This window comes from Paramisgurnus dabryanus, chromosome 5 (assembly GCF_030506205.2).
Source record: "Paramisgurnus dabryanus chromosome 5, PD_genome_1.1, whole genome shotgun sequence".
Lineage (NCBI taxonomy): Eukaryota > Metazoa > Chordata > Actinopteri > Cypriniformes > Cobitidae > Paramisgurnus > Paramisgurnus dabryanus.
The window spans coordinates 48,877,166-48,897,649 of record NC_133341.1 but is presented as its reverse complement, the minus strand read 5'-3'; the positions used below and the strand labels follow the sequence as shown (position 1 = coordinate 48,897,649).

Below are 20,484 nucleotides of genomic sequence, written 5' to 3'. Positions count from 1 at the left end.
AGCTTTATGACATCTGTTCTGTCTTGTGACAAAGTCTCCTGGTTCAATTTTGTCCCGTTTCAGAGAAATGAGGGTGTCAAAATTGCAGTAACTACAAAATCCATGCTAATACCAAGGCAAACCGCAGTAAGTGATGTTACTGCGTTCTGGCTTTGTTTTTCCGGCTTTGATACCGCAGATACTGCGGTTTCCCCCGATCGTAACACACAGAAACAACAAACCATGGCACAATCCCGCGGCCAAATGATGGTTGAACTCGCGTTAAAACGCAAAAAAACAAATACTGGTAAGGAAGATAGCTAAATAATAACTCATGATAAGGCAAATTACAGCTTTATAAGTAGTTAACATTGACTAGCCAGCTGCTAGCAAGTTTTGACCTACCTGTGCTCGTCCATTGAAGGCAATATCCTCTGACAATAATGATATAATCCGATTCAAGCGCATTGGTGTTTGTTGATTCGAACATCTCTCCACTTTTTAGGCAGCTAATCAAATTGTATTGACAGGGGTTACTCCATCAAAAGTTTGATAAGAGTTTGGTAAAGTTTTATTGTTAGGCAAAGATAGCGGAGCCCAGTCAACCTGACGAGCGCAGCCGGGCCAGCAGAAAGCACACTGTGTGAAAAAGTACACTTCCATAATAAGTGCTCTTTCTCCACGAACTAATTTTGTAGGCTACTTAATATTAAAACATTTAGTTTAGTACTTCTTAAGCTAATCTTAAAAATATCTAAGTTTACATAACTGTGCTACTTTGAGATGAAAATTAACTAAAATGTACATACTGTTAGTTACCACTTTTAGTACATTTGAAACAATAATATCTTTGGGACAAACATGTTCTTCTATTTTTAAATTATGTTAATTTTTAACTACTGTTTTAAAGTAAACCTCGTCTAATGTAATTTTTTAATAAATAAAAATTAATAAAGTGAGTTAAATACTCTCTTTGTGGTAAAAGGAGCATTTTTAGCATTCACAAACATAAATAAAACTATTACAGTTATTAAAAACAATCAAAATGTATTAAGAAGCATGAGAAAAAGTTGAATGAACACATTTAGTTCGTAGATACTGCACTTTGCTTTTGCAATAGTGTTTTAGTTGTGTAAGGTCTTTCAAAGGCAGAGTGCAGTATCTGCATTTTGGGAGTCAAAGGTCACATCGGTGGTCATGATTTTTATCTATAAAATTTTTTTCCTAACAAGGCATTACATGAATGCATTACCACTAATCTACCTACAACATGTTTGGCTGGCTAGTGTAAAAACTTTAAAGCCATTTTTCTCAGTTTCAGTGTTTGCGTAGATACTGCACTTAGGCTTTGGAGGGCAGTATAGTTGTGTGTGATTTTGTTGTTTTTTTAATTAAAGGGGGCACCACTGTTAAAGTCCACTTAGGGCACCCATTTGGCCAGCAGTGGCCCTGATTATAAATACACACAGATAGATATAATTATTTATTTATTTTTATTTATTTATTTATTAGGGGTGGCACGGTTCAGAAAACATGCGGTTCGGTTCGTATCACGGTTTTATGGTCATGGTTCTCGGTTCTGTACAGTTCTTGTTGTTATTTTTTCTTTTAATTTTTAACACTCCAGAAACTTATTATCTTATTAATGTATTAATTATCCATAATTTAGGATACAGTATTAAAAAAGTTATATCATGTTATCATGCAAAAACTGAATTTGACTTTAAACACATTATTGGGACCATCTCTAAGGAAAGCCAGGTGAGATTTTGATACAGCAAGAGGGAAGAAAATCAGCTGCTTTAGTTTTATCAATAAAAGGCTAAAAATAGCGCTGTTCACCGTGTGTTTGCGGCAGAAGTCAGAAAAGACGTAAAACATTGTGTTCAGAACCTCAGATTAAATAAATTGGCGGAGAGAAGGCGGTATGGTGTGGCTGTTCGAACACATTCAACCAATGACTGCAGCTCTATCTATCATTTTATTTCCGCTGTCATCATAGGAAACATGAAATAAAAATGTTTCCACACACCAAACTTATACGACGCTGACGCATCCTCCAACTCTGGGCAGACTTCCTTCCCACTTGCCATTTCTACATGTAACATGACCTGCAGCACTCACTCTCCACACCAGTCACCTTTTCTTTTGCGCGAAAGGGAAACACGCTATCTGAGATCCCGAGGCTACATTGCGCATGCCATGAACCGTCAAACCGTGCGATGCACACACGCGCCGAACCGAGACAAGCAAACCAAAAGGGTTCGGATATTTTTCATGAACCGTGCCACCCCTGATATATATATATTAGTTAGTTGGTTAGTTAGTTAGTAAATAGTATGTATATTCAATATAAAAAGATTATGCCATGATAAAAGAACATTGGGATTTAGGGAAGTTTGATTGAATGTTTGTTTATTTTTGGTGGTAAATAAGCCGTTAGAATAATCGATTATTCGATAAATTAGTCGATAGATTACTCGGTATAAAAAACTATTCATTAGTAGCATGACATTACGTACAGCATTTGGCGGTGAATGCAGTAAGCAGATGACGCGACGTGCCATCCCTGCCCCTGCAGTGCCCCTGTCCCTGAAGTGCCCCTGCCACCTGACTGAATCGATAGTGATACGCAGATTGATCCACAAAAAAACATCAAAGTGCCAACAGAGCAATTAGAAAGCATGCGAAGCAGCATACTCTCGCGATACTTTGTCGCCGTTTGCCAGTAACACACGTCAGACAGCTATACCCAGGAAGACACAGCATTCGGTCTCCAAAGGAAAAAGAATAGTGTCCAAAATAAAACCTGTGCATCACTTTCAGGTCAGTTCACAAGCCTGTGAAAATGTATAGCTTTGGCTGCTGACACCACCAACTCATCCACCTGATTTAAATAAATTATAACAATGTACCAATTTATATGTTGTAGCCTCATTGTTTAAATGACAATGTCCTGAAAATGACATTGATGTGTGATTCATTTACTTTTTTTTACTAAAGGGTACATCACAGTACAAGTCTGCTTAGGGCACCTATTCGGCCAGCAGCGACCCTGGTGTGCTCAATTATTGGGTGGGAAGTTTTAACCACCATGGGAGGGTGGTTACGACCCCTACCGCCACATCTGGAATGTATCGTAGAGAAAACACTGACAAATCCTGTTTTCTAATACAAAAAAGTTACCTGTAAATAATTCTTTTCTGACTGATAAATTTCCACCAGTTTCTTGCTGACTTCCAACCACTTTGTTTTGTCTGACCTGTAAACACAGAGAAAGCCAAACATTCTTAAAAAAACTGCATCAGCATGATCAGTTAAAATAGCATCAGGACCACTTACATTTCATACAATGTGCTAAGCGTCTGATAAACCTTTGACAGCTCAGCTTTGAAATCTGCTTGGTTGCTTTTATCATACAGATTTGCTAAACCCTAGGAAGAAAATGCACAAATATTAAAATGCTTTCACATTGTTAGCATGACTAAACACACTGGGTGCTTCTCAATATGCTTCCTCGCCTCATCGCCCCAACATCCTAAATCTTACGACCAGGAAACCATTTAAGCTTCACCATCATGCAGTACAATTAAAGAATTGAGATGTCCTACAAGGAGGTGAGAAACGAAGAGTGAGGAGGCTTCTTGAGGAGTCATAAGCGAGGATACACAAGTGTATCCTATAGCCGCCTTTTCACTGCACACGACAAATGATGACCGATAAACCGGAAGTCATTCATTCCGCAAAGGGGCTGCTTGTGGTGCCGACCATCTTCAGATGCGTAATTTTCGGATCCGGTTTGATCATTGTATCAATTAAAAATTTTGAACTTTTCGACTACACCGCATTAAATAAGCCGACCAGAAGTGATGTATTTCAGTGCATTTCAAAAACTGTGTGCGAGGTGAAAATTATTAATCTTTTTTGTTTAACTTTATCAGTCACATTTGAATCCTTAATAAATCTATTGATTACTGATAATATACATAGACTGGTAAAAAAGATGGACGTAGTGTCCGTGACATCACCCATAGGTTTCTGAAGATCGTTTTTGAAGCTTAAAGTAGGCATTGCCTTCTGTCGCCATCTTATGCACATGCCTTTTTTTTTTGTTTTCAAATACAGTCAGTAAGTTTACAAATTTTATTTTACCCTCAACAGTGTGGATAATTATTTTTAAATGAAATAAAAATGTCAAAAGATACTTTAATACTTTTAAAAATATGCCAAATATGCTGTTCCAAATTATTATGCAGAATGCACTTTAACCAAATTTATAATAATATAAATGGATTAAATGATTATTGAATGATTGAAAATAATTTATGAGCATATCTATGACATTACCGTTACTCTCCTATTCATTAAACTTGTAAGTATACAAGTATAGGTTTTGCCTTTATTTCACTTTATTTCAAGTTGATGTTTTGAATTATGGTGCTGTCCAGCTCACAGATCTTTCATATAATGATGCTCCACATTAGCCTGACATTGTCATGCTCAAAATTCTAGTCAGAATTTGAGTCTGATACCGCTCCATTGGGCTGTGATTATTGGGCTGTGTTTCACTGAACCAGGACAAGAAATGCATCTGCACTCAATTAGATAGACCTACAACCAATCAGAGCAATGTAGTGTGTGACGTATGTAAAGCGACGCTTACTTGTTGTCAACAGAGCTCAACTGCACGCACGCTGGAAGAAGTAGTTTTAAAACTACCCTCATGGTTTGGTTAGCAGATGTTAGCTAACAGTCAATAGGAGCCTCCTAGTAATGAGCGGTCAAGCAATTTACTCACGTGAATGTATTTTCCCTAAAGTACGACAACAAAAGCACTTGAACACAACACACTATTAAATACCAGTTCATAAACAGAAATTATCATCTTTCCATAGCACGTGAAGGCAGCATAAGTCTGAGTTAGCAAACGTATATCAGCACCAGTGTTGGGTAAGTTAAGATAATACATTTGCATCTTTCAATCAGTTACAAGCCACATTTAATCTCCTAGCCTCCAACCTTTTCCGGTACCTGCAAGTGAGACACTATGTCCAAACAGTTATTCTACAATTTATGGACAAGCCAAAGCCTGACACATTTGAACACTGTCTTTTGGTAAATCCGAATTCTATAAATTTAGTTTCTACTGTCTGAATATATTCCAGCTGCCAGCGAGCACAACTCATATAAAAGAAGCCTGGTCTAAAGACTTTGGTGAAGAAGTATCTGAGGAAACCTGGAATGAAAGCCTTAGTAATATTTAAAACTGTTCAATAAATGTAAGACACAGGTTGATTCAGTTCAAAGTAATTCATAGATTATTCTAATCGAAAACTAGACTAAGTAAAATATTCAGCACTGTTTCTTTATTCTGTCACAGATGTAAAATAAAAGAGGGCACTTTGTCACATGTTTTAGTTTTGTTCTGAATCGTTTCATTTCTGGACTGCTATATTTGATCTTTTTTCAACAGAAGATTAAGCCAGAACAAAATCTGGCAACTATTGGATCTTCTGAGACATTAAGCACTCTCCGAAACCCACAGCAAAAATCCCTACTAATGGGATTGACTCTTGCAAAAAAGGCAATACTTGTTAATTGGAAATCACCAGATCCCCCCATGTTTTAAAGTCTGGATGAGTGAACCGTTTCATGTTATACAATTGGAAAGGATACGTTCCCTGGACCCTAAATCCCAACAGCAATTCCAACCCTTTGTGGATCTCCTCAAACCAGAACAGTGATCTATTATCACTCATTTTGACTGTACTATTTTTCTTTGAAATGTAACTTTATGCCCCTAAATCCCCCTCCTTTTTTTCCTTGTTGTTGTTGTTGTTGTTGTTGTTGTTACCCATTTATTATATGTTGTTATATGTATAATGTAATATGCAAAATACATGTTTGTTTCTTAACTGTGGCTTTTTTATTGCTGCCTTTTCCTAATATTTTCTTAAAAAAGATTTTTAAAAGCCTTTATATATAATCTTTCTGTACTGTAAATCACTCATGAATCTTATAATAGTTTGTATCTCTTAAAAAAAATGTTCTTCATTTAAATACAATAACATCTACACTGTCACAATCTTGGTCCTCATCTACAAAGCCCTCACCATCTGGCACCCTCATACCTCACTGACCTCCTCTCCCCTTACCAACCCTCATGGTGCATCAGATCTACCTTAGCTGGTTTCCTCTGCATCCACAAGTCCAAGCTCTGCAGTTTTGGGGACAGAGCCTTTTCCAGGGCAGCTCCCAGGCTCTGGAACTCCCTTACCCAAGAGATCCGCACCACAGAATCCCTTACCATTTTCCAGTCGCATCTCAAGACTTATTTCTTCGCCTTTGCCCATCCATAGTTGCCCATCCATAGCATACCCTCACCCTCAACCGTGCCTCAATTTTGCTTGTCTTGTTTTCTCTAGTTTTTGTTTTGTTTATCTTGTTTTGTTTGACCAATCTATTTCCCTGTAAAGCGACTTTGAGTCCATGAAAAGCACTATATAAATTAAATGTATTTATTATTATTAGGGCCCGAGCACACCGGGGTGTGAGGACCCTATTGTTTTTGCTCCGTTTATTATTATTCTTCTTCTTCTCCGAAATGGATCGCATTTTTAAGGGCCTAAACATACCCGAAAACGCATGAAAATTTGCACACGCGTCAGAAGTGGCGAAAATTAACATGTAGTATAGGCGTCAGAACTGGGCGTGTGAAAATGACTCGATAGCACCACCAGCAAAATTTCAAGAGAACAGCCCCCCCGCTACGAAAAACGTACAGACATGAAATTTAGTAGGATCATCTATCACCCCAAGACCTACAAAAAAGTATCTTGGAGCGAAGCTTTTAACCCCACAGGAAGTCGGCCATTTTTAATTTTCTCTATCATTTTTTTTAATTTTCAAGCGTCGTTCTTTAACGAACTCCTCCTAGAGATTTAATTCGATCATTATCATATTTGGTCAGTCTCATCTAAAGGCCTTTGCGATGCTAAATTGCGAAGCTTTTGACTTTTCGCTGGAGGGTGTGTCCGTGGCAGCCTGACGAATTTCGGCGTTTTCGCCATGAAACAGGAAGTTGTTATAACTAAGGCATACAATGTCCAATCTGCACCACGCTTCACATGTTTGATAAGGGTCTTGGCCTGAACACGTTTCCATGCAAATTTCCAGTTACAGTCATAGCGCCACCTAGAGGCAGCCGGAAATTACATGTTTAAAGCTATGATTTACTGCTCTTAGAGATTTGATCAAATTATTATCATATTTGGTCATACTGATCTTAAGGACTTTAAGATGATATATTGCGAAGATCTTGACTTTTCGTTGAAGGGTGTGTCCGTGGCGGCCTGGCAAAGTGTGATGTTTCCCCATGAAATATGAAGCTGTTGTAATTCAGGCATACATTGTTCGATTTGCCTCAGACTTTACATGTTTGTTAAGGGTCCTGGCCTGAACACGTCAATATAACAATAATCAGGTACAGTCATAGTGCCACCTGCTGCACACTAGGGCTGTCACTTTTTATTCGATATTCGAATATGCATTCGAACATGACGTGAAATATCCGTATTCGAACTATAAATAAACCATCCGGTTTTTTAAATGCATGTGTAGCGCATTTTTTACAGTAACACCTCGTAATAGGAAGGAGGCTGAGAGTGAGACCGAAGACGGCAACTGTGCGTCAAGAGAGGGAATCAAATGGGACCAAAATGAACCTAATGTGCATGTCTATAGAATTATAGTTTGTATATAAAATGACATTGTTTATAGTGTTAAATATTATAGCAGAATAAAAAGCTTGTGTTAATACGTTCGCATTATGAAATTAGCATGTATGAAGATAATTTCATAATTTTTACAACGCAATGTAAACTTTATATTAAACAACAACAGCATTTGTCTTGTAAACGGATTTGAGATGATCATGTGCTGACTGTTGTGCGTCACATTGACGACATCTCAAGTATCAAAGTGTTTGTGCTCTCTATCATTTAAAACGGGCAAGCAAACAGCACGCACAGGGTTAATGTACTTGTCAATGACGGCTCACAAACGCGCGGGATAGGCTATGCATGTGTGCTGCTTGTCAATGAGATTACTTCTCACTAACACCCTCAAGCGCGGGATATGTGTGCTTGTCAATGACGAGCATTAAATCCGCGGAATTCCACTGAGTTTTCTGCCGAAATCTGCGGGCGCGAATTCCGTTTGCATCTCCTGCATACTCCTGCTGCTATTTAAGTTGTTGTCATGTTATTGTTTGTAAGTGTTCTGAATCGTTTTTTTATATATATAAGTTTGTTATTCATAAATTGATTACCTGCTGTTTCAAACATTAAGTAAAAAAAATAATCCAGACAACCCTGTTTATGACTGTTACTGTTAATAATTTTGTGATTGAATCTCCATTACGGTGGTTTTATTTGATACGCGTGGGGGGGGCTAGATATTCGAATATATTCGGATACATTGCATGATATTCGAAATCCGTTCGAATTTGATTTTTCTCAAAAGTGACAGCCCTACTGCACACAGGCGGTGTGGCACATCAATCTTCCTTTGAATATCCACCTATATTTACCCACTCTAATTCATATCCCCCTAAATCACTGCTTTACTAATGCCATAGGGTAGCGGTGCACATGCGTGCGAGGGCCCTTCCATCGCTGCTTGCAGCTTTAATTATTATTATTATTATTATTATTATTGTTATATAACTGTTAAGGGTGAAATAAAATTTGTAAATTTACTGGCTGTAATGGAAAAATAAACAAAAACGGCATGTGCATAATAATATAGAACGTGCTGTAGTAAGGCTATATATGAACTCTAACTCAAGTGTGTTTTTAACTTAACTGTTCTTGTTAAATATTTGGGGGTTTTAATGCACTTGATAATTTGATAATACAGAATTCACTTTATACAGAGAGTGAGGATATGCCATTCACTTAATGCTTCATTCGCTTGCATCCTAGGAGTGTAGAGCTAAGCAGGGTGCGATTTGACGGGGGGGGGTGCATGGGATTTCCCCCTTTCTGGTCAATGAATTCCTGCCTCTGCTTAATTATTTTTATCCCCGGTGGGGATCCCCTCCTCAAAGTGATCAGTGCTACTACTCAGTGCGAGACGGATCACAAAACTTATCACGGATCTGTGGTTTGATTAAAGTAAATTTTATTTTAAAATGCGCTACTTCGGCTGGCTCTGATATAGCTGCCGCGCAGCCTCTCTGTATTCACCACTCTACAGACTTGCTCAATGTCCCGCCCATGGCGCTATCTGATTGGTTACACACCCGGTTACACCTCACGAGTAATAGCCTATCAACACTTGCGAGATGGCTGTGGAGCTGTGTCTATGGCTGTGTGTTGAAACGAAAGAAGGCAGCATATTATTCAGCATATTAATAATGCGGGAATAAACAGTAGTAAAACTCTTTCTGCTGTAATGGTTTATTAAATAGTCTAAAAATTTAGTTTTAAAACCATTTTAAAAAGCTGGTTATATTTTTATATTTCTGCGCAAGTTCAGCAGACAGTGAGGTCCTGGGGTCGGATTCACGAAAACATTCTTTAGACAAAAAATAAGAATGTTCTTAAGATAAATTGATTTAGCATGGGAGTATTTTAAATGTACTTTTTTAAGTGTATGTGATAAACATGCTCCTTTTAAAAAATTTAGAGTGAGAGGGAGAGATAACCCCTGGTTTACGGAATTAATTTCTTCGCGCATCAAGGATCGTGATGCTGCATGGGTTAAAGCTAGGGGTGTGCCGGTTTCAGAATTGGTGATGACGGTTATGACATGAGTCAAATGTGACGGTTCATAACATAACCGTCGGTGGGGGGCGTTTTGCTCGTTTAAATGCTTGTGGATTGACGCGAAAGTGTCATTTTACCATAAAATCATGAATGTGATGCCAAGTGTGTTTTTAACAGTAATGACTTTAAGCAATTTAACAGAGAGCAATGAAATATAAAAAAAAAACACACACTGTTAACAGAAGACTGCGCTGTCACTCTCTGCTCAGCATAAATGAATCCTCTCTCATCTATTTTGATAATCTTCAGAGAAATAGATTTAATTGTGTCTATATCTGTCATTACATGGACCGGAATGTGGATTAAAAAGCGTCTTGAAGAGGTTTTGCTCATAAATGCATGTAAAGTAAAGTAATATGAACTTGAGATTTTTATACTGTTATTAAACTGCAAAGTATGCGCTGCAAACGCAGCCGACAATGGCCACGCGCGGCAAACGCTCTCCACATACAGTACGCGCTGTTCAGTGCTCACACTTGCGAAGTAAACCGGCGTTTGAATAAACAAGACACTGATTAGCTACTTACTCTACGTTTATTTAAAATTAACAGCAAGACAAGCAGTGAATGTGCTTTCAGGAGAGTTAGTAGATTAGCACGGGAGGATTTGAACTTGAAAAGGGGAGTGTACTGACGCCTTTCCGCGGTTAAAACAACATCCTTCTTATGGTCATTCATGTTTATTTGATGCTATAAATTAACTAGAAGGAAGAGATGATTTGAAAGGTAAGACTTTGTTTAATTTGTTAAACCTCAAAAGTAACTGAAAAGTAACCTGGTCTGTCCTGTATGTCAGCGCGTTTTCAGTGTCTGCCCCGCTCTGTATTTTTCACTGCGTGAGAACGTGAGGGGGCGTATAACACAGACTGTTAACAACTGTTTTTAATAACTATTTAAACATTCTTTATGATAAAAATGTTTTTTAAATATGTTAATAACACGGTTTTGCCGGTTATAGAGTTCTAATGACGGTGTTCAACTATAACCGTCGGTCTCACGGTTATATAATGACCGTCACAGCCCTAGTTAAAGCAAAGAAAACAAATAACCATCTGGATTGGGTACATTACAGGACTCTAAGAAATAATTGCACAAATTTGGTAAAAAAAAGCTAAATGTGATTATTACTTAAATGCGATAAATGAAAATTTGAATGATCCCTCTAAATTTTGGAAGCTGTTTAAATCAGCTTCTGGTTCAAAACCTTCTATGAGTTTACCTGATTATTTAAAAGTAAAGGAAAAAATTTATAAAAGGGAAAGAAAATATTGTTGAGGTTTTTAATAATTATTTCATTGCTGCGGGCTCAGCCCTGGATCCTCATGTAACGAACGGTATAAGAAAAGAGAATGTTGAAGCTGAAACATGCCATTCTACTCAGCCTTTTACATTTAATCCTATTTTAGTCCCACAAGTTCATAAAGCCTTACAAAATTTAGATTGTAAAAAGGCATCAGGGCCTGATAATATAGAGCCTTATTTTTTAAAAATTGCGGCAGATCTTATAGCAGAACCTATCACTTCTATTTTTAATTTAAGCTTAAATTCAAATGTAATACCGTATGCATGGAAATCAGCCATGGTTCTTCCTTTGTTAAAAGGGGGGGACCCCTATGATTTAGATAACTATCGTCCTATTTCGAGGTTATCAGTTATGGCAAAAGTTTTTGAGTCCCTTGTAAATGATCAGATTAAGCATTTTCTAACAGAAAATAATATTTTAAATGAGTTTCAATCAGGTTTTAGGTCAGCCCATAGTACTGTAACAGCGGCAACACTCGTCACAAATGATATTATTACATCATTGGACAATAAAAATCAATGTGCTGCTTTATTTGTTGATCTCTCTAAAGCTTTCGATTCTGTAGATCACAATATTTTGTTGAACAGACTCAGCTGCTTAGGTTTTAGTAAAATGAGTATAAATTGGTTTTACAATTATTTATCTGAAAGAACGCAGTGTGTCTCAGTTGAAAATTTTACTTCAAAAAAACTTGAAATTAAGAAAGGTGTCCCTCAGGGATCAATTTTAGCACCAATTTTATTTTCAATTTATATAAATGATTTAGGTAATGAGATAACTACAGCTAAACTGCATTTATATGCTGATGACACAATTATTTATGCGGCAGCAAAGTCCATGGAAAAAGCCGTAGAGCTATAACAAGATTCCTTCCAGATATTGCAATCTTCATTGTTAAATTTAAAACTGGTTTTAAATATTAGAAAACTAAATACATGCTCTTTACTCGCTCTCGTAACAAATTTTTGATTCCACCAATTTCAACTTTGGAAGGGTATTGTATAGAAAGAGTACATACCTATAAATACCTGGGCATATGGCTTGATGAAAGGTTGGGTTTTAATATTCATATCGAAAATCTTTCAAAAAAGCTCAGACCCAAATTGGGGTTTCTCTTTCGTTTAAAGAAATGTCTTCCATTTGAGGCAAAAAAGAGAATTATTCAAAGTTGTTTTCTTTCTGTGTTGGACTATGGTGATGTGATTTATATGCATGCTAATTTATCTTCACTAAAAAAATTAGATAGTATATACCATGCTGCAATACGATTTGTGACAAATGCTCCTACACGTACCCATCATTGTACTTTGTTTGATTTGGTTGGTTGGTTCTCCTTGTATCAGAGGAGAAAAATGCATATGTTGCAGTTTATTGTAAAAGCTTTAAAAGGTCACTTGCCTTTTTATATCTGTAGTCTCTTATCTTATTGTTCTGGTAATTATAACACTAGATCATCTTTTAAATTACTCTTAACTGTACCTAGATCTTACTCAGAGTTCGGCAAAACTGCCTTTTCTTCTTATGCACCTAGATTATGGAATGAAATGCAGAGTATTTTGATGCTGGATGTGCTCCCATCTTTAAATATTTTTAAAAACCTTTTGAAATCTTACCTGAAAGAATCATGTTCGTGTTTTACTTAAGTTTTATATATTTTATTTTTAAGAATTGAAGCTCTGAGTGCCGGACCTTTCTTTTTTTGTTTGTATTGTCTGTCTGAAATACTTTTATGTAAAACTTTGTGTGCTGCCATTTTGGCCAGGACTCCCTGGCAGAAGAGATTTTTTATCTCAATGGGATTTTTCCTGGAAAAATAAAGGATAAATAAAAATTATAAGAAGTTCGTAAGAATGTTCTAAAGTGCAATTCTTGAAGTTCAAATTTTTTTCTTAAGAATCTCTTACATTTATAAAATGACAAGCTTTGAAATAAATTATGATACCCTGCTAATGAGGTTATAAACTTATTGATCTTTCGTTACCTTGCGATCATTAACGCGATATAAACGAGTGATGCATTAAGACTATAGAGGATGTTATTCGCTGTTTTAACAGAGGCCAGCTATTATTAAGGTGGTGCGGTGAGTAAATATCATTTCCTAATGTCCCAATCGGTCCGTCATGCGGGTCGAGCACTCTGGGCGTGTGTGGTTCACTATCCGTGCCTACGGCTTCATCTCCTGCAAACCGCGCTAATCAAGAGACTGACGCGGAGGGTGAAGCGCTGCGTACCTGCGGGTTGGGAGCGCTCGACTCCCATGATGGAGCGATCATTGGTTCGCCTCCCGCATAGAGCAACCTTTGGTTGTTAAGTAATTTCACAATGAATGTATTACAAAAGGAAGTTAAATGTTTGCTAATATTAACACTAATACTTATTTGTGTTTCATGACATATTACTGAGTAAGCTATTAAACTTCTGAAATTCCTCTCTATGTAAAGTAAACAGATTAAATTGCAATTTCAGACTACACAATACAAAATGTCACATTTAAAACAATCAAATTAACTTATAAAACATCATACATTTTGAGATTTAAGACTACTGTAAGGTTATCCTAACTTTAAGATTTAAAACAGTTTATTTTCCAGAATTGGAATTCTTCTTAAGTTTTTTCTTAAGAACATACTTAAGGAAAAAAATAAGAACTTTCTTAAGAAACTTTTTTGAGAATACCAAATATTCTTAACTTTTTTCTTAAGCTTGAATTTAAGATAAAAATGGCGTTAAGGAGATTTTTCTTCTAAAGAATGTTTTGTGAATCCGGTTTGTTCCGATCAGAGCTCGTGTGCGGAGAGCGCATTTCTGAATATTAGAAATATTTTAATTAGAAATTAAAAAAATAAAATTTATATTATAAAGGATTTTTGTTAAGGTCGGAGAATGATTACCAGATTTCTCTCTCGTATTGCTCCTCATAACCAGTGAAAACAGTCAAAAAATCGAATCAAAAGTCAAATTATTATGGACAGAAGTTAAAAGTGGTGGGTACAAAATGACTCATGACGAAATATTGTGAGTACGCGTACCCACCGTCACCGTAATGGACACCTATGAAACCCCCCCTCTGTTTTTTTCACAAATCGCACCCTGGAGCTAAGACACGAGGAAAGAAAGTGAGGAAAGGAAACAGGTATGCACAAATAAGAATTGAGAAGCACCCACTAATCTGAGCGAATGATAAAATACAATCTAGACTAGAGTCTAGATGTCTTGAATAAACACCACATTGTGATAAACTCTTGAGCTCTAATGAAAGAGCATTTAATGTGATATACCTGCCATGCCAGCAGTTGTTCTGGCTCGATTTCAGTTGCTTTTCTGTAGGCTGCCAGGGCTTGATCAGGCTGCTGCAGCTCTGAGGCCGCCACTCCAATGAACACCCATGCATTGTAGTTATTCTTATCAAGCTTGAGAACATCCTGGAGTAAAGAAACATTACAGATTACAATCCTCCAAACTATTATTTGTACAGTTAATACTGCTAATAGAAAGAATTAAAAAATGTACTTGCCACCCATGCAAAAAATGTTCTGATAACAAACCACTAATAGAAATGTTTGAGATTCAGATCTCTCGTTATATAACGTTAAGCAAAATACAGAAAAAGCCTTCATGCCTTACAACACTCACCTTACAATGCTTTAGAGCTTCTTTAAACTCCTTATTTTTAATTGCGTCTCTTGCACGTTTTAGCTCAGTTTTTACTTCTTTTCTGGACATTTTCCTATTTAAATAAGACAAGACAGACCAGCCAGACGTTAACATAGCCGCAGCATTAAAATACGTCTGCAAAAGTAATATGACATTCAGATAAAGACTGATTAAATAAGGTAAACCGAAAACAGATATAAAAAAACACCAAATATCTGTCATATTACCATACTAATGTACGGACAAACTTTATTTTTCTTTAACGTCAGAAAATGTACATACAGCACAGATTGTGTTAATTCAGCAAGTGAGGCAGAGGCACAGACAGTTCTTCTTCCTCTTCTTTCGCTTCTTCTTCTTCTTCTTCTATTCGAGGTTAATGGCGGTTGGCAAACCAATCTTAACTGGTGCATTCCCGCCACCTACTGGATTGGAGTGTGGATCACGTTATGATTATGGTAGTAGTGACCTAAATTGTGTTAATTAAATAAGTATCTTTTAAGAAATTAAATACTCTTTCATATATGTTTTTAAGATTATCTTAAGTACTAAAGTAGAAACTTTGTATTATGTACAAAACTATTGTTTGAAAATAGGGCACTTTAAAGGGATAGTTCACCCAAAAAAAAAAATTCTGTCATCATTTTCTCACTCAAATGTTCTTACAAACCTATATACATTTCTTTGTTCTGAAGAACACGAAGGTAGATATTCTGAATGTTTGTTACCAAACCTTTAATGAGCCCCATTCACTTCCATAGTAGGAAAAATAATACTATGGAAGTCAATGGGACTCATTAACGGTTTGTTTACAAAACATTAGGCAAAGTTAAACCGTTAGCTAAAACTTGAGAATTGGGTGGGACAGAGGGGTCACTGTCGCAAAAATCCCTCCCCTGATATCTCACTCCAAACTATTGGTAAAACTTGAGAGCCCTGCAAGTCGTCACCATTAACAGTCTCATGTTTCCCTATCCTAAACTTACTAATTTAATAAACAATGGCAAATGTGCATTCTTGAACAACATCATTTCTCCTGTTTCCCAAGTTTCTTCTTTCTAAACTAACTGTTACTTGAACGTTGCATACATGTCACCCCGGCCCGTACCCAGCCAACATTGATATGTGGCCCCACGTGGGTCTTAGCTAGGCAGCATGGGTTCCATGGGCTTAACATGGACAATTTATGTGGGTCCCATTTTGGTTTCCCATATATTTCACGGAATAGCAATATTGGGAGTACTTCGACTCGCCTGAAAAATCCGCTCCCCTTCTCCCTTTCGTAATGGGAGAGGGAGAGTGTTACTGCGCCGAGTCGAAGTACTCCCAAAAGTGCTATTCCGCCATACAATATAGTTAACCTTTTAAATCCGTCAGAAAAGCCCTACATTTTATTTTGTGCCACCAAACTTGCTCGTATAAATACTCGTCTTAAATAGGAAAAACGTTGATGTGTTTGGTCACTTCTAACTTTATCTCTGTTTGATAGCATTAAATGAATGGGGCTAAGCTAAATGCTATTGTAGTGTTGCAGCGCGCCCCAGCGCTTACGTGCACGCACTAAGATGATAGAGGGATGTATCAACTCTTCTCAGTTAAGGTAATAACATAGTTTAATATTGAAAATGAGTAGACTATTCCTTTAATTATCTACATAACAATTTATGTTAAAAAGAAATATGTATATTTGGCAATATATTTTAGTACCATATGAATCAAATGTTTAGTATTTATATCAAAATCCATGAGAAAATTATTTTTTATTTAATTAGGCAAAGAAATGATGGTTTTTCACAACTCTGGTAAGACCAGTTCCGCCAAACCATATGGTTCGAATTCTGCCCTGAAAAGAGCACCCTGGATCGTGTGCCCTGAATCGTGGCGGTGCGGGGCTGAATCTGGATATTTCTCTCCGGTTGTGCAGTCAGATAATGTTTTTTTTTTTTTTTTTTGCAGTCAGATAATGTTGGTCGAGTTCTAAAAAAATAAAATGGCTGTCAAGAAAGTGGATGGTACGGAGCACAAATTTAGTGTAAGTAAATGTATATTTTCACTTTACAGCTTTTAATTGCATTTCTAGCAAGAAATTAGTAATGTAGTTTTCAAATGTGTGATTAGTTATCACAAAGGCGCTCTTTGTTTATATTTCAAACACGCTGCCTCTAGTGTCCGAAAGCTTTTCTCTGAGCTGCCTTCATGCCTCCGAAGTCATTGAGTCCGTTTACATGCACAGTCTTACGCCGATTATGCTTAATAAACTTATAACACGTGGGGTCATGTAAACGCGTAAAACTGTTTTCTTTAATCGGGGAAAGCTCATAAACTGCGTAAGCAAAAACCGATCGGCACGGGTAGTTTTTTGCTCATTACGCCGATTTCGCGTGGCATGTAAACACCTTAACCGGCTTTCTCACGGTTTTGTCCATGTGCGCATGTCTCCGCGTATGAAAGATAAACGTCACACGCGGAAGTAAGCGCAGAGTAACGCATAAAAGTCTCCGCTCGACTAAAGCAGTTGGCAGAGAAACTGTTAAAATAGAAGCTTATGTTACATTTACTGGTTCTGTAGACAAGAGAAGAGATACAACAGTACAGCTTAAGACAGATATGCCGTTGGCTTTTTGATCGACTGTTATGTAGGGGAGAGTGGGGTAAAGTGAGACATTTTTTACATTTGCTCCCCTCTAAGCGAGCTAAAATGATATATCAGTCAAATTTACACATTTCCAATTAATTCAGGATGTTTCCTAGCTATGGAAATTACCAGAATGTATTCAGGATGAAGAGCAGTGAAAATATGATTGTTTTAAAAAAAGTGGTCTTGTGTCTCACTTTACCCCAGCTTAGGGGTAAACTGAGACAGACCAGAAAAATCAAGGGGGTAAAGTGAACCAGCTCGGGGTAAACTGATCCACTTACTTTTTACACTCTGAAACTACCATAACAGCACATATTGTAACAGATAAAATCCTGACGGCTAGCTTGACAACCACACATTCCAGAACTAATGTTGGACTAGTAACAGAATCAAGGGGATTGGTCAATTAGGAACATTATTTTTCTAAACACTTGAAAGTACAGTAACTCTGAACCAAAATCAAATACAACATAACATAATTCAAAAGTTATATTTTTTGGCCAGTTTTTGCCTTTATTTAACAGTGAGTTTTGGAGAGGACAGGAAAGTACAGGGAGGAGAGAAGGGTATTGGATCGGCAAATGACCACGAGCCGGGAATCGAACTCCCAGAAAGTGTGAAAGCACCACATGTCGGAGCGCTGCCCACTGTAGACCAATGGCTCCGACAATTCAAATTTTTTTAATTAACATTCAAATGACATATAGAACCAGTTAGATTAGAACGCAGTCTGGGGGTCAGAACAAAGGACCCTTAGAGCCAGCTAGTGTCTGCGGGTCAGCGCAAAAGACAATCAGAACCATCTATCAATATTTCTATCTCTTGTAGCTGCACTTACTGTGGGTTCACACCAGACGTGAGTTCAACGATTTGTGCAAGTAGATTACATTCAAAGTTAATGCAAAGACACGATCAGACGCATCCTCGCCTGGGGCGATGCGAATGACGCCATATGAGCGGAGCATTTGCCGCGAAAACACGCACTATTCACCTCAAACATGTCTTCGCCCAAGTTGAAAATATTTATCTCGAAAGAAAAATTTGCATGACACAATGTTAAATCCCATGAGTAATCTAGAGTGAATAATGCTACGTACACACCAAATGCGGGGCAGTGCGTTACTTGATCTAGATTACTCGCAGGATTTAACATTGTGTAATGGAATTTTTCGCTCAAGTTGAATATTTTCAAATTGGGCGAAGACATGTTTGCGGTGAATAGCGCGTGTTTTCGTGGAAAACGCGCCACCCATATCACGTCATTCGCATCGCCACATGCGAGGACGTGTCTGATTGCGTCTTTGCATTGACTTTGTATGTAATCTACTTGCGCAAATTGTTGAACTTGTGTCTGGTGTGAACCCACAGTACCATGATGCCTCGCGTTTGGTGTGTACATAGCATTAGAGAATTCTTTCCTTCCTTGACCTTAGCAGCTGCACTCTCCATCTCCTCAAGGGGTGTTTTTCCCCAGGCTGTCTTCCTGGTGTATTGACTAGGCATAATGGTTTTTCTGCAATGTTTATAACATTAAAAATAAAACATATGTAATGTAATATTACATTAAAATATGTTTTAGACTAAACTGAACTTGTGCCTCGTGTCTCACTTTACCCCACATCATTTGTCTCACTTTACCCCACCACCACATTTTGGAAAAAAACTCTCTCTCTTGGAAATTCAGGCTAATCTTCAGCTAGCATCAACACAAGGTTTTATATGTTGGTAGTTCATAAACATGTGTGATATAAGTTTTTCTACCTGAATCAATTTGCTTTGGCACAACAGTTGATTAAGTTGACAGCAAGAAAATTTACTTTTACAAGCAAAAAATATATTTTTGTGAAAAAAACATGTTAACCACACCAGCATGAGGTCCTGTCCTTCATGGCCAAGGGGAAATTTGAGGGGCTTAAAAACATAATGGTCATAGGACCACAAATGTGTTCCGTTGCCTAGATACAGGGGGTGTCTCACTTTACCCGATGTCTCACTTTACCCCACTCTCCCCTACTATAGGTGGTGACGTCACTGCCTGCGAGAAAACTGATAATTCTCCAAGTCCCATGTAAACGCAGTTGTCTGCATAGCCGGTTTATTGATTTGCATGTAAACGCATGAAAACAGTTTTCTATAATAAGCAGATTTTTGATAGTTATCCGCTTATTCTGTGCATGTAAACGCACTCATTGAGTGCCGATCGGTTTTTGCTTACGCCGTTTATGGGCTTTCCCCGATTAAAGAAAACCGTTTTACGTGTACACGTGTTATCAGTTTATTGAGCATAATTGGCGTAAGACTGTGCATGTAAATGCACTCTGCATCTTGAGGCAAGTCAGCTGTAGTGATCGGGTGTGCCTCATAAGTCTTGAAAAGTGAAGCCTCTGGCTCTTTGATCACCCCCTGGTGGCTGACTGCAGTACAAGTCATAACCCCGCACTCTCCATTCAAACAAATGGGACTCTGCTCTAAATAAAAAAATTATTTACACTTCCAATAAAAGTTTCCGAAAGATAGTTTTAGTCCTTTTAAGTAGTTGTTATCACATTTATATATGTTCAAGTGTTCATTTTTGTGATAACTTTCATTTTAGCTAGTTATTTGATGCTATAGAAATGGGGCGTGTCGTTAAGATTGGCGTGGTTTAATTGGTCGCGCGAGCGTTTAGGCGGAAGTTTGATACCGCGGCTCCGCCTCTGGCTCCACGGACGATTCCTTCTGCGCATGCCCTGGCTCCAAACTGACGTTTTTACGTAACATGGCGGCGACCGTGGACGGACATTTTGGAGAAACAAAGCTTTTCGAAGGTTCGAATCAATTGAACCAATTGCTTCGAAAATTGATTCAGTTTTTCGAAACAGTTTGAAACCCACATTTGCGACCCCTGCTGGTCAAAACAGTGTAAAAGCAGATTTGTCCACACATTTTACACTTTTTTTACAAAATAATAGCAAGATTTTTATTAAAATATGTTAAAAAAATTATTTAACTTAATTAAGACATAGTTAAAAGTGTATTATGTGTTTTTAGTTTTATTTAGGACAAACAAATTAATAAAACTAACTACTTTTAATTATGCAC

At 37.4% G+C, this 20,484-nt stretch overlaps 1 protein-coding gene across 2 annotated transcripts in view; it reads right to left on the bottom strand.

Moving 5' to 3' along the window:
- skic3 (SKI3 subunit of superkiller complex) overlaps positions 1–15,123 on the bottom strand; it is a 271,172-nt gene extending 256,049 nt beyond the window's left edge. Inside the window, exons 1-5 of one of the 2 annotated variants that reach the window (XM_065284603.1) lie at positions 15,048–15,123; positions 14,745–14,838; positions 14,390–14,533; positions 3,322–3,413; positions 3,166–3,241 (exon numbers count right to left, since the gene is read on the bottom strand). In XM_065284603.1, coding sequence (XP_065140675.1) covers positions 3,166–3,241; positions 3,322–3,413; positions 14,390–14,533; positions 14,745–14,834 — 402 coding nt within the window. In that variant the 5' untranslated portion in view covers positions 14,835–14,838; positions 15,048–15,123. Of the gene's footprint in view, positions 1–3,165; positions 3,242–3,321; positions 3,414–14,389; positions 14,534–14,744; positions 14,839–14,992 lie in introns of both variants that reach the window. The other variant, XM_065284604.2, reaches the window with a different exon arrangement.
- Positions 15,124–20,484: the final 5,361 nt, after the last annotated feature.